Source organism: Octodon degus, unplaced genomic scaffold (assembly GCF_000260255.1).
Source record: "Octodon degus isolate 3935 unplaced genomic scaffold, OctDeg1.0 scaffold00005, whole genome shotgun sequence".
Classification (NCBI taxonomy): Eukaryota; Metazoa; Chordata; class Mammalia; order Rodentia; family Octodontidae; genus Octodon; species Octodon degus.
This window is the reverse complement of record NW_004524581.1, coordinates 23,803,641-23,817,719: the sequence shown is the minus strand read 5'-3', so window position 1 is coordinate 23,817,719 and position 14,079 is coordinate 23,803,641. Positions and strand designations below refer to the sequence as shown.

The window sequence follows — 14,079 nt, the reverse complement described above, 5'->3', positions numbered from 1 at the left end:
TTTTTTGAACCAGGGATTGAACTCAGGGCCTTGTGCTTGCCAGGGAAGTGCTTATTCCACTGAGCCATCTCCCTGGCTCCTCTTTATATATTTTTAAATGCTCTCTCTCTCTCTCTCTCTTTTTAAAATTTATTTATTTATTTATTTATTCATTCATTTACTTGGTACAGGATCTCGTTATGAGGGGGCTGACAAGGCATGCGGCACCGGGGATTGAACCTGGGTTCTTGTGCTTACCAGGCAGGAGCTTATACCCCTGAGCTATCTCCCTGTCCTGGCCTCTATATTAAAAAAAAAAAAAAAAAAAATTGGGGGTGGGGGCAGCAAACTTAGGAAAGCTCAGGGATTGCTGTTCAATCCCTGGCACCATGTGCTGGGCCAGCCTTACCCCCAGGGCGGGCTGGCAGCAGAGTCAGGCAATCCCAGTGCCAGGGAGGCTGAAAGCAGGAGGATCACCACATGTCTGAGCTGTGTAGTGAGACCCTGCGACAACCAAATACATTAAAAAAGTGTGTGATGGGGAGGGGAGACCAGGGAGGAGATAGCTCAGTGGCATAAGCACCTGCCTGGCAAGCAAAAGGTTCTGAGTTTGATCCCTGATACCAATATATATATATATATATATATATATATATATATATATATATATTGGAAGGTGCTGAGTCAGTTTCTGGCTATGTAGTTCAAGCTGAACTCACTATGCAGCCCAGGCTGGCCTTGAATCTGTGTTTCAACCCCTGGTGTGCTGGGATTAAAACCGTGTGCCACCATGCCCAGTTTGATACCAGATTTTAAGTGACATTTAACTTTTATGATCATAGTCTGTTTCCCCCGGAAGGGCTGTGAATGCCACAAAGGCAGGGACTTGTTTGTTTTTGCTCTGCCACACCTGGCAATTAGGAAGCAGGGCATCCTGTGACACCCTGTGTGGTGACGATGTTTGATTCCTTGGCATCAGTGCGAAGCAGTTTAGAGGCTGGGCAGGAGGCAGACTCGGCCCTGGGACCTGTGGTACCAAGTAAGACAGGGCTGTCTGGACGCCAGGCCCCGCTCTCTGCCTCTGAGCACAGCGGTCTGCTTTAGAGGGCCTGGGTTCTAGGCGGGGCTTTCGGCTTTGCATCCAGAATGATGAATTGAGGACAAAGACCCCACCTGCTGGGGTACCGTGACACTGACTGCAGGCTCCATGCAGGAAGCGTGCAAGAGCACCAGGAACAGTGAGCTGTGGGGACTGTCACTGAATTAAACCACACAGCCCCTGTCCTAAAGTGCAGACTGTTGTTCTGCTTCAGAGCTGAGGGTCTGGGTGTTCATGGAGATCCCATGACGGGTCAAGGTCGCGTCTGTCTTAAAAGGTGGTTTAGGTATTTTGGGTGCAAACCCTCTAATTTTGCCATTGCCACTCTGTAATCATTATTTTTAGTTACAAAAATCATACAGCTCATTGTAAAAAAAAAAAAAAAAAAAACATTCCCAGCAATCTACCAAGATAAAAAGGCAGGCAAGAGCATCCTCACTCTGCATTTTTTGCCCAAGGGGACCTTCCTCAGCAGATTTCTTGCTTTTCCAACCCTTTGGGAGACCTCAATCGCAGGAAAACTATGCAAATACTGCTCCGTGGGACCCAGATCAGGAGCTTCCAGAGGCCGTCCTGCCCCGGCTCTGCCACCTCCTGCCAGCCTCTGCTCGTGTGCTCTCAGGGACGGGAGGCTCCTTACTACCCAGAACCAGCTGGCTGGTCTGCAGGTGCCACTGCTTGCCCGGGAGCCTTCTCTATCAGCTCCAAATCGGCTGCCTGGTGACCTCCTGGTTTCAGAGCCTGGGCTCTAAGTGCTTTAGGTACATGAATCTATTTCATCCACAACAACCCCACAAAAGTGGGACCATTATCACCACTGCATATGGGAGAATCGAGGACAGAGTCCTTTGTTCCAGATCCTACAATTTAGAGGGGTGGAGCAGGATTCAGGCTGCATCTAACAGTCCTGATCCGGACAGGGTGAGCAGCTCCCTTGGCTTTGGACCTCACACCAGTCCCAGCCTGAAGCAGGGCTCTGTGTAGGCCAAGCACGAGAAAGAGATGCCCCCCCACTCCTGCCAGCACCCAGCCAAAGTGCCCCCACCAACATACAAACCCCCCCCCCCCCCCGTCTCTAAGGAGAAGGGCTCAAGCTGAGAACATCAGGGGATCAGCCATGACAGCTAAACCCCAAAAGGCTGTGAAGGGACAGTGTCCGCCGCTCACACACCCCAGGGATGGTGGTTTACTGGATTTGATGGAAGCCTGGGGCAAGGGGAATTGAGCTTGGTGGGTCGTCCTGGAGGGTAGGTAAGGGTGACACAAGGGGGAAAGGAGTGCAGGGACAGAGGCGGTCCTCAGGGCCAGACTCCAGGAGTCCCAGCCTCTCTTGAGGAGGGGTGCTGAGCCTGAGCTGGGCGGGCCCACGGACGTGGCCCTGGGTGATCCTTCAGGGCCAAGACTGGGGCAGAGGGGCCGGGGAGATGGCTCAGTGAAATAAGCGCTTCCAGGGAGATGGCTCAGTAGAATAAGTGCTTCCCTGGCAAGCGCAAGGGCCTGAGTTCAATCCTCGGTTCGCCAAAAAAAAAAAAAGAAAATACATCTACTGAAATTTTGGGGCTGGTGAGATGGCTCAGTGGTCTAAAGCACCTACTTAGAACAAGCTAAGCTCAAGCAAAGCACAGAGACCTTGGTTCAATCCCCCAGCACCACATGCCAGCTCGCCCGCCCCCTGGTGAGCTGAGCTGGCCACACAAAAATAAATAAATAAATAAATATTTAAAAAAAGAGGGGACCCAGCCCTAGCTCAGTTCTTTAAGTGGCTGCTTCCACAATGCTGGCAGCCTCAGTTTGCTGTAGTTCGATCCCCACAACACTCCAGCCATGCCAAAGTGCCCTGAAGGCATTCAAGGAGCAAAAAAAAAAAAAAAAAAATTCCTTATGGGGCTGGTGAGATGGCTCAGTGGTCTAAAGCGCCTACTTGGAACAAGCTTGGCAAAGCACAGGGACCGCGGTTCGATTCCCCAGCACCACATGCCAGCCAGCCCTGCCCCCTGGTGGGCTGAGCTGGCCACACACACACACACACACACACACACAAATAAATAAATGTAAAAAAAAAAAATTAAAAAAAAAATTTAAAAAAAATTTAAAAAAAGAAATAAGCGCTTCCCTGGCAAGCTCAACGGCCTGAGTTCAATCCCTGGTTCCGCCAAAAAAAAAAAAAAAAAGACTGGGGCAGACATGGCCAGGACTAAGAGCAGTGGCCAGGAGCGGTGGGTGAATCCTTGGGGGCCTGACCCTGGTGGATGGGCGTGGTCCAGGGGTGAGTGTGACCTTGGTGGACTGGGACTGGGACTGAACTGGGGAGGCCAGAGTCAGGGTGGGCATGTCCAGAGGGTGTGGCTGTGGACTTGTGGTGGGCGTGGCCTGACTCACACCCCGCCCCTAGGATGGCTACATCGACTTCATGGAGTACGTGGCTGCGCTCAGCCTGGTCCTCAAAGGGAAGGTGGAGCAGAAGCTACGCTGGTACTTCAAGCTCTACGACGTCGACGGCAACGGCTGCATCGACCGGGATGAGCTGCTCACCATCATCCAGGTAACTCCAGGTGCAAAGGGCCAGCGGGGCGTGACCACCATTGGGATGCGATGGGAGTGGGAGCCGAGAGTCACGGACAGCTTCAGCCCTCACCAGCGCTGTGATCTCTCCTTGTGGGCCTCAGTGTCCCCATAGGACTAGGTCTCTCACTCTGCTCTCCCTTCCCAGACCATCCGCACCATCAACCCCTGGAGCGACTCGGCCATGAGTGCGGAGGAGTTCACAGATACAGTGTTTACCAAGATCGACGTCAACGGGGATGGTAAGGGCACAGGGACGGGGGTGGGAGTGACCGCCACAGGGCAGGGATCAGCAGGTGTGGGACGGCTGGGGGCACAGGGCAGGCTCAGCAGCCGAGGAGGTCACTGTGGGCATGCAGGACCCTCTACTGGCCACCGCCCTGCCCATTTCTGGCCCAGCTGCAGAACTGGTGTTGGGGACCCCCCTGCTCTTTCCACCCATCTCTGGGCGCTGAACAGCAGGCGTGACCCCGCCCCTTTCTACCCCAGGGGAGCTGTCCCTTGAGGAGTTCATGGAGGGCGTCCAGAAGGACCAGATGCTGCTGGACACGCTGACCCGCAGCCTGGACCTCACCCGCATCGTGCGCAGGCTGCAGAACGGCGAGCAGGAGGACACCGCAGACGATGGGGCAGGGTCAGCGGGCTGAGCCGACTCCTGTATGGGGTGGGAGAGAGGCCCAGGCGGTGCCCTGTGTCCCTTATCTTAACATTACACAGGACCCACCGGCTCACAGGCTCAGCTTTCCTTTTTGGGGTACTTGTGGGTAGAAGAGGGGCCAGAGCTCGCTCAGGGTGGGTGTGGGAGGATAGATCTTGGGACCTCCAGGGCTCTACCTGCTCTGCATCCTTCAGTCCCAAGTGCTAGGAGGGGCGTCCCCCACAGCTCCTAGAGCTGGGCCTCCCTGGGTCTCTGGTAGGTCCTGCAGAGCTGTGGCCACAGCATCAACCGAGGGGCAACAGCACCTCCTCCCCGGCCCTGGAGCCTACCGGTGCAGCTGGCATTGACTTAGCCTCCCTGCCACAAACAGTCCCCGAGCATCTGCTGTGTGCAGTGCAGAAGTTAGCAGACGAAGAAGACAGTTCTAGTGCTCAGGGGAACCCAGTGGGAAGAGCCCAGGGGGAAGCATCATCCGATAGAATACACGGAGCCAAGTTATGAAGTTAGCGCTCTCCGTCATGAGCAGTGGCACAACAGTGACCTTTGACCTTGAAACGTCTTGGGGTTGCATGTGAAAAAGATCACTTGGGGGCGTTCTCTGTGATGTGTGCACCCCGTGGGGCGCTGTGTGATGTGGCAGGGGAGGTTCTGGGAGGGATCCCTTTGGATTCCTGTTCTACTCATTTTACACGTGCCTGTAATCCTAGCACTTGGGATTACTTGGGAGGCTAAGGCAGGAGGATCCATAAATTCAAGGCCAGCCTGGGCTACACAGTGGGATCCTGTCTTAAGAAAAAAAAAAAATTTTTTTTCAGCAGGGTGTGGTGGCGAGCACCTGTAATCACCTGTAATCCCAGCACTCGGGAGGCTGAGGAAGGAGGATTGTTGCGAGTTTGAGACCAGCCTGGGTTACAAAGTGAGCTCAAGGCCAGCCTGAACCACATAGCAAAAGACAAAAACCAAACAAACAAAAAACACTTTTTTTTTTTTTCCCCAATTTTACCAAATTTGAAACAATAGGAGTCATCATGTTCATTTTCAGGGAGCTCCTTCTAGGGGCCATAAGGAAAAACCCACATCTTCTAGAAATGTGTAATCCTACAAGGGCCGGTGCAGCCCCTGGCTGAGTGCATGGAGGGCAGTGTGCACAGGCGCAGGCACGTGTGTGTGCGCATGCGTGTCTGGGCATCCAGACTCCCTGGGCAGGTTTGCTCAAGTTTGGTGTTGGCCCCTGAGTGAAAGCAGGCAGAAGGCCCTCACTGACCCCAGAGGTTCCCGCATCCACGATTGGTGGTTCATGGCGCCCCACGGTTGCCACGGGTCAGCAGCCCATTGCTCATTCCAGATGACGGGCCATCCCTGCTCTGACCTAAACTTCATGCTTTGCTGGGGTGACACAGGGCACTCCTGGGAAGTGGGAAAGCCCATTGCAGGTGGGCTGTCCTGGTCTCCTGTACACCCCTATGCGGAGCCAGCTGAGAGATCTGCAGCCCAAGGCTTCCAGCCACCTGCCTGGTTGCCATGGGAACTTCTGAGTGATGTGGGCCGGAGCAGCTGTGACCCTTTTTTCAGAAGTGCCCTTTCTTCTGGGCTTCAAGTCTTCACTTCAGCTGGGGGAGGGGAAGGAGGCAGGGGAGTAAATAAAAACCCAGGAGTGGGGGAGGAAAAAGGGAGAGGAGAGTGGACTGCGGGTCAGCAGGGGCTCTTCTGGGGCGGGGAACGAGATGGGGGTGCACTGCTGTCACTGCCCAGGACAGGAAAGTCAGCTGGGGCCCCGGAGCTAGGATTTCTGGTCTCTTTCTTTCTTTCTTTCTTTCTTTTTCTTTCTTTCTTTTTTTTTTTTTAATTTTTTTTTGTAATGTACTTTACTTTTTTTACAATATTCTCTTGTTTTCTTTTTTTTTTTAATTTTTTTTTTAATTTTAACATTTATTGTGTGTGTGTGTGTGTGTGTGTGTGGCCAGCTCAGCCCACCAGGGGGCGGGGCTGGCTGGCATGTGGTGCTGGGGGATTGAACCGCGGTCCATGTGCATTGCCAAGCTTGTTCCAAGTAGGTGCTTTAGACCACTGAGCCATCTCTCCAGCCTCTTTCTTTCTTTCTTTCTTTCTTTCTTTCTTTTTCTTTCTTTCTTTCTTTCTTTCTTTCTTTCTTTCTTTCCTTCCTTCCTTCTTTCTTTCTTTCTTTCTTTCTTTCTTTCTTTCTTTCTTTCTTTTTTTATGTCAGATGGGTAATGTGCCCATGTTGTAACAAGGTTTGAGGGAGGCACATCTCATGTACAAGGTATGAACACTCAATCATCACGCTCATGAACCGAAGGATCTCTGGTCTTTTTCTTGCTTGCGGTCTCTTGGGAAATCCTGGAGCTCAGCATTGGGAAGGTGTCACAGAGCCAGAGACCCAATCTTATCCACTGGCCACTGCATGGTGTGGGGCATATTTCTGTCCCATCCGGGATAGAATGAGCATTCTTTTCTGGGTGTGTGTGTGTTTTTTTTATTGGTACATTTTAGACATACATACATTCATCATAGGGAACTTGTACCTGTACATGACATACCTTGCTTCTTGTTTTCCCCATTCCTCTAATCTTCCTTCAACCCCTCTTCCTGTAGAATTAGTTATTTTATTCTTTTGTCTTTTTGAGACAGGGTCTTGGTGTGCAATTCAGACTGGCCTTGAACTCACTTTGTAGCCAAGGCTGGCCTCACATGTACAGCGATCCTCCTGCCTCAGCCTGTTAGGATTGCAGGTGTGCACCACCATGCCCACCCTGCTCCATCAAGAATTAGTATTTTCAACCAACAACTTTCAATCTAAAATTGATTTCTAAATGAGCATCATATGAAAATCATATCTATGAAGACTTGGGTTCTATACATAAATTGTTCTTTTTTATGTATTTAGTACAGGGTCTACAGGGTCTCACTACACGGATTGGACTCGTAGTGATCCTCCTGTGTTCAGCCTTCCAAGCACTGGGATTACAGGCACACGCCACCATGCCCAGTCTCAATTGCCAGCTCAGCGAGCCTTGGGCGTGGGGCTGGCATGGCACGCCAAGGATCAAACCCCTGTCCCTGCATCTGCCTAAGCAGGCGCTTTAATTCACTGAGCTGTCTGGCTGGGCCCCGTTTGTTTGTTTTTTGAGATAGGGTCTCACTATATAGTTTGGGCTGCCCCTGAACTCACTATGTAGCCCAGGCTAGCCTTGAACTGGTAGCAATCCTCTTGCCTCAGTTTCCTAGTGCTGGGATTACAGGTATCCACCATCATGCCCAGCTATATTCGAGTTTTGTATTTTATGCTTCAACATAAAAAAGTATCTAAATTGAAAGTAAAGCAAATGCTACTCCAAGTCCCACAGGAAACTGTCTCAACAAGGTAACCCTGTTTTGGGGTGCTGGTTTCTACTTCCTGTTCTTGGATGAGGCTGGGCTTCTCAGCCCTCTTCAAGTGGAGGGGCTCTCTTTTAATCTGGTTTCTATATTGGAGTTGAACAAAACAATTTCTACAATAACAACAACAACAACAACAATTTCCACACCTAAAAGCAGTAATGGAACAGCTGCTCAGCTAGTAGTCCACCCTGCACACATTGGGGAATGGGGTCCCACACCACTGGAGGCAAAGCCTGGCCCTGAGCCCAGGCCAGCAGGCCCCCTGATGCCTCAGAGACAGAGACGAGCTTCCTCCATCCTTCAAGGGAGGGGTGAAGGTCCATGCTGAAGTGGGGGGCAGGCAGGTGGGGGGAGCCACAGGGATGGAGCCATGGGGAGGGGACAGAGCTGATGTTTGCACTGCAGCCTCCCAGGGCAGAAGAACCCCAGCTGTCTTGCTGTAGTGTTCCCTGGGTGACACCCCAGGGAGGATGCCTGGAGGGCAGTGGGAGCGTCCTCCCTACAGGCACTGCTGGGGGTCTGGGGGTTGTGGCTGTGACCCTCTGACCCACGCCCCACATCCAGCACTTCCGGCCTCTGCTCCCTGTATCTCTGCTTCCTAGAACGCGGGCACTTGCCTTGCTGATCCAGTTTAGGAGACCACTGCCCCCAGCTGGGCCCCGCACCCACTGAGGACTCCTAGAATTGTACGGGACCCCATGTCCTCCAGTGAGGCGCAGTTTCCCAGGCACCCCAGTGTGCCCTGCATAGGCTCAGAACATGGCACTTTTCCGCCTCTGCTGGGTGATCCAGCTGCCAGGGTTCACATCCATCTGCAGCATCTTCATCACCCACTGGTCGCGACGGGCACCTTCGATGAACTCATCCAGAGACAGCTGGCCTGGGAGGGGAGGGGTGGTCACCAGAGTAGGAGGGCCCAGGGCAGGGGCAGGTACAAGGCAGGCCCAGGGACCTGCTCTCCTGGAACCCTGCACCTCCTCCACACCCCTAAGCCTCTAGTTGTCCCACCCTTGGATTTCCCAGGAGCCCCTGGGATCCTGGAGGCTTCCTCAGCAGATGAACTGCGGTTTTCCTGTTGCCCACAGCCCCTCTGAAATTCTGAAATGCTGAGACTCGAGAAAGCTTAAGGAAGTTCTCCCTACTTGGTGGTGGTGGTGTGTGTGTGTTACTGGTGATCCAACCCAGGACTCAGGGTCTTTGCATTGAGCTATCTTCCCAGCTCATTTTATCTACTTAAAGATAGATTTTTCTGAGACAGGTTTTCATTATATAGTTCAGGCTGGTCTCAAACTCCAGCCGATCCTCTCGCCTCAGCCTCCCTAATGCTGGGGCTGCAGGTGTGCGCCCCCACACCCACACCTGCTTGGCTCTTGAACACAACCCATCAGTTCTCTCGGCCACCTTCATCATCCCCATCTTCTCGGTAGGGACACAGAGACCAGGCCAAGGCCCACAGTCGCCCTGTTTTCTCCATGCAGCCTAGTTCAACGCCAGCGCCCAAGGTGCCCTTTGCTGTTTCTCACCATCCTCCCTGCTGCTAGTTCCCAAAGAAGGTTTCAGGGTAGGAAGTGGGGCCCTGGGGTGCTGCGGAGTGGGCAGCTCATCCCTGCCCCTTTGCTCACCATCCCCGTTCTCGTCCACCAGGAGGAAAATCCTGTCCACAACCTCCTCTGGGGTGAGCAGCTCCCCGTTCTTGTCCTTGGCTGTCTCCACCCGGCAGGCTTTCTTTAGCTTGTAAATCGACTGTGAGGGGAGAACATGGCTGTCCTGACCCTGCAAGCCCTGCCCCACCTCACGGCCCAGCAGTCCCCAGAGCGACTCTGAGGCTGGCCCAGGCTGTGCCAGCCAGATTCAAGTCTTCAGCAACACCCTCAGGTGACAACCGGACGCCCTGCCCCACCCTGACCCCATTCCACTGGTCATCTGCACCACCATGGAGACACAGGGAGACCCTGAGCAGATCCGCAGCTGTCACACTGGTGTCCCAGGGATGACTGACACAGGTGTCAGCGTCTCCTACTACCTCCTCCACCCTGAGACAGCGTTTGTGACACCACAGCATGCAGATACAGGAGGGACAGAGGCATCCGAGGGCCTTCTCAGCTCCCGCCTGGTGCTCTCAGGACAGAGGCCCCTCGCCTTGCTCTCCTGCCTCCCTCAACCCAGCATTTGCTGCATAGGCAGTGACAACCTCTGAGGGGCCATTTCCCACCTCACAGCAACTCCGAGATCAGTCCACTCACACAGGCACCCGGAACTGGGGATGCCATACCACCCTCCTGCTAAGCTACTGCCTGGGTAGTGTTAAAAGCACAACTTGCGGGTGGGGGTGGGATTGCAACAGGGGCTCACTATGCAGTCCAGGCTGTCCTCAAACTCCCTATGGAGCCCAGGCTGGCGGAGATCCTCCTGCCTCAGCCTCCACAGTGCTGGGATTACAAGTGTGCGCCACCACAACTACCTTCATACATACATTTTTAAAGCCATGCACTTCTCTGCAAGGTCAGATTTACGTGTGCTGTTTCTGCATTATTACCCGGTTCAAAATACTGCGCGTGTGAGTATGTGTGTGCGCGTGTGTCATTGTCCACCTCAGCTCTCCATAACTGATTTCCAGCTGGTGGCCTCTGCAGTCAGAAATCACCTTCCGAAGGATCTCAGTGCCCTCCCAGCCCCAGCCTGGAGTGACCTCTTCCCCTGCACATGGAGAGCCCCAGTGCCCGCCCACCTCCACGATGTCCAGCAGCTCTAGGCGGTCGATGCAGCCATTGCGGTCCTTGTCGTAGATCTTGAAGGTCCAGCGGAGCTTGTGCTCCAGTGAGCCCCGCAGCACGAGATTCAGGGCCGCCACATACTCCAGGAAGTCGATGGTGTCATCCTGCGTGGGATGAGGTTGGCTGAGTGCTGGGAGTCCTGTAGGACTGCTGGCTGCGCAGAGGCTAAGCTGCGCTTTCCTCTGGGTCATCAAGAGGGGCACTTCTGCTTGCCACTCAAGGTCTACGTTTCCCCTTCTTCCTCCCCTCCTCCTCTCTTTCTTTTCTCTTTTCTTTTTTTTTGGCGGAACTGGGGATTGAACTCAGGTCCTTGCGCTTGCCAGGGAAGCGCTTATTCCACTGAGCCATCTCCCCGACCCCCTTTTTTTTTTCTCTTTCCTTTTTCCTTCCTTCCCTTCCCTCCCCTCTCCTTTCTCTTTCACTATATAGGTCTCACTATGTAGTTCAGGCTGGCCTTGAACTCTTTTTTTTTTTTTTTCGGCAGAACCAGGGTTGGAACTCAGGCCCTTGCACTTGCCAGGGAAGCACTTATTCTACTGAGCCATCTCCCTGGCCCCTTGGCCTTGAACTCTTTATGCAGCCCAGGTTGGTCCTTCAGTGATCTTCCTGCCTCAGCCTCCCAAGTGCTGGGATTGCAGGCATGTGCCATCCGACTAGAGCTACAGACTCGTCCAGATGAAGTTCCCTGATATGAAGGTTGCACCCAAGTGAGGAATGGAGAGGGTGAGGGTTTGGAGACAGAGACCGAATGGGAAAGAGAAAGCTTTCCCGGTGGCTGGTGGAGGAAGCGAACGCCTTCTGGAAGCTCTTCACCTCAGAATGCCAGCTAATGGACAGAGAGGGGGGTGGCTTTAGAAAACTATCAAACTTGGGAGCTGGGCGCTGTGGTACATGCCTGTAATCCCAGCACCGGGAGGCTGAGGCAAGAGGATTAGCTGTGAGTCCAGGCCAGTGCGGGCTACAGAGTAAGTTCGTGGCCAGCCTGCGCTACGTAGTGAGGCCTTGCCTCACAACACAAACAACCCACCACAAAATCATTTTGGGGGCGCTAGGGATATAGCTCAGTGACACAGTACCTGTCTGGCAAGTGTAAGGTTCAATTCCCAGCACCACAAAACAAAGAAAAAAACACCACTTTTTAATTTTTTAAAAATTTTTTTTTAATTTTTAATTTTTTTTTTTTTCTTTTTTTGGTGGAACTGGGGATTGAACTCAGGCCCTTCCGCTTGCCAGGCAAGCGCTTATTCCACTGAGCCATCTCCCCGGCCCCTCAAAAACACTTTTTATCTTTTTTTTTTTTTTTTTTTTTTTTTTTTTGTGCAGTTCTGGGGATTGAACTCAGGATGTTGTGCTTGCCAGGCAGGCACTTACTCTTCAGCTATCTCCCAGCCCTAACACTTTTTTTTTTTTTTTTTTTTTGGTGGAACTGGGGATTGAACTCAGGCCCTTGCGCTTGCCAGGGAAGCGCTTATTCCACTGAGCCATCTCCCCGGTCCCCTAACACTTTAAAAAAAAAAATTTATTGAATGAGACAGTTTCAAAACTGATTACTAGGGGCTGGTGAGATGGCTCAGTGGTCTAAAGCACCTACTTAGAACAAGCTTAGCAAAGCACAGGGACCGCGATTCAATCCCCCAGCACCACATGCCAGCAATCCCCGCCCCTGGTGGGCTGAGCTGGCCACACACACACACACACACACACACACAAAATAAATAATTAAAAAAAAAAAGAACTGTGTTAAACTTAAAAAAAAAACAAACTGATTACTAGCACAGTTTGAATAATTAATACATTGGGGGTCAGGGAGATGGCTCAGTGGAATAAGTGCTTGCCTGGCAAGCGCAAGGGCTGAGTTCAATCCCCGGGGCTGCAAAAAACAAAACAAAACAAAAAACATTACATATTGTTGTCATAGTGGTTATTCATTGTACAAGATACATACATGATATCCTGTCCAGAAACACTATTAGAACAACTTTCTCTATTCCGAACACTTTTCATCTAACTGCCCTTCCCTGCCTTCCTAAGGTGAAGGTAAATAGCACCTGATTATGTGGCCTTGGGCAAATCAATTTTGTTTCTTCTGCCCTGGTTTTCATTGCCCTGTCCCCCAAAGAGCTGCAGCTTGGGGAGGGCCTAAGGAGAGGAAAGGGCAGCTCTGAGCCCTGGGAGGCCCACAGGGCCCATCTCCTAGGGGTGAGGGGTTCTGCGTGGTTCTGTGGCATAATGACACTGCTGCCCTCCCTCCCCGGGGACCAGGGATAGGTGCAGACCAATGGCTTTCCAAGCTTCTCCACTTTGACCCTCAGGATTCAATGCATCCCCAAAGCAGCAGGTGGGAGCAGGAATTGAAGACAAACTAAAGGATTGTGGGGGCCTGGGCTGGATAAACTGGGGTGGCCAAGGGGTTTTCATTGGGGTGGATTTCCACATTTCCCCAGAAGTGAGTATCTTCTTAGCTGCAAGTGTCGTTGGAAGGTTTCAGAAATGCCTGGGGTTTGCTCTATTTTGTGAAAGAGAAACAGGAAAGCGCTCCTGCTATTATCCATCCACACCCGCGACAGGAAAATGCAGCCAGTCTGTTAGAAGGACCCAGCGAGGGAAGAAGGACAGAGCCCTGCCTGCCTCACGGGAGCTACCAGAGGGTGTGAAAGCCAAGTCTTTTTTTTTTTTTTTTTTTTTCTGTCTTTTTGAGAGTCTTGCTATATAGCTCCGGCTGTGCTTGAGCTCACTTTGTAGCCCAGGTTGGTCATCTCCAATTCCCAATGATCCTCCTGTCTCAGCCTCCCCAGTGCAGGGATTAGAGGTGTGCACCACTGTGCCTAATTACAGTACACTTTTTTTTGGTCCTGGGAATGGAACTGGGTACCTTATACTTGCCAGGCTGGTGCTATGCCCCTGAGCTGTATCCGTGGTCCTGAAAGCCAGGTCTTTGGGCTGCAGAGCCTTGGTCAAAATTCCCCACAGAGAAGCCAGGCCCAACACCACCACCTCCAGCGATGGGGAAGGGGGCTGGGGGACTCAGTAGCAACGGCCCAAGGAGGGCCAGGGGTATGGGATGAGCTGGGATGAGAGGGGGGCTTGGGGAAGGAGTGATGCAGGGATGGGTGGGCGCAGGTGGCCCGGCCAGGGGTCCCTCTGGACAGTCTTACCCCGTTCTTGTCAAAGGCCCGGAACATGCCCTCCACATACTGGCTGGCACTCTCGTCGTCCGTGACCTTGAAGAGGCGCTTGAACTCGTGCATGAAGAGCGTGCCGCTGGGACACTCCACCACGAACCGCTTGTACCACTCCTGGAGCTCGGCCACGTCCATCTCGCCGGCCTCCGACTCCTCCCAGCTGAATTGCTGCCCCATCTTGGCCCGGGACGTCGTCGACAGCGGTCTCCTCGGGGCCTCCCAGATTCTGCAGACCAGGGCGGTGTGTCTCCCTCTCCTCTGCTGGTCCAGCCTCTGCGTGGTGTCCTGCTGACTGAATGCTGTAGGCAACGTGAATGGGGATGGGGGTGCCCCCACTAAGCTCCTCTAAGGCCATTAGGAGATTCCCCTGCAGGGCTGACCTCCCGTGAGGAGGCCCCACCCCCGCCCCAAGAGGGCAAAGAGGAC

General features: G+C 52.9%; 2 protein-coding genes and 1 non-coding gene across 3 annotated transcripts in view; 1 reads left to right on the top strand and 2 right to left on the bottom strand.

Moving 5' to 3' along the window:
• The window catches only part of Guca1a (guanylate cyclase activator 1A), a 22,811-nt gene extending 18,522 nt beyond the window's left edge, over positions 1-4,289 (top strand). The window contains exons 3-5 of the mRNA XM_004624143.2: positions 3,471-3,620; positions 3,789-3,882; positions 4,130-4,289. Of these exons, the coding sequence (XP_004624200.2) occupies positions 3,471-3,620; positions 3,789-3,882; positions 4,130-4,287 (402 nt within the window). The 3' untranslated portion in view covers positions 4,288-4,289. The remainder of the gene's footprint in view (positions 1-3,470; positions 3,621-3,788; positions 3,883-4,129) is intronic.
• A 2,227-nt stretch (positions 4,290-6,516) lies between these two features.
• Positions 6,517-6,618, bottom strand: LOC111818676. Its single transcript, XR_002822602.1, has one exon. It is a non-coding gene; the product is annotated as a small nucleolar RNA U13 (small nucleolar RNA).
• Positions 6,619-8,449: 1,831 nt separating this feature from the next.
• On the bottom strand, positions 8,450-13,830 carry Guca1b (guanylate cyclase activator 1B). Its single transcript, XM_004624142.1, has 4 exons — positions 13,627-13,830; positions 10,426-10,575; positions 9,320-9,440; positions 8,450-8,577 (listed from the first exon to the last, which is right to left on the bottom strand). The coding sequence occupies exons 1-4, from the start codon at positions 13,828-13,830 to the stop codon at positions 8,450-8,452; spliced, it is 603 nt and encodes a 200-aa protein (XP_004624199.1).
• Between the last annotated feature and the right edge of the window lie 249 nt (positions 13,831-14,079).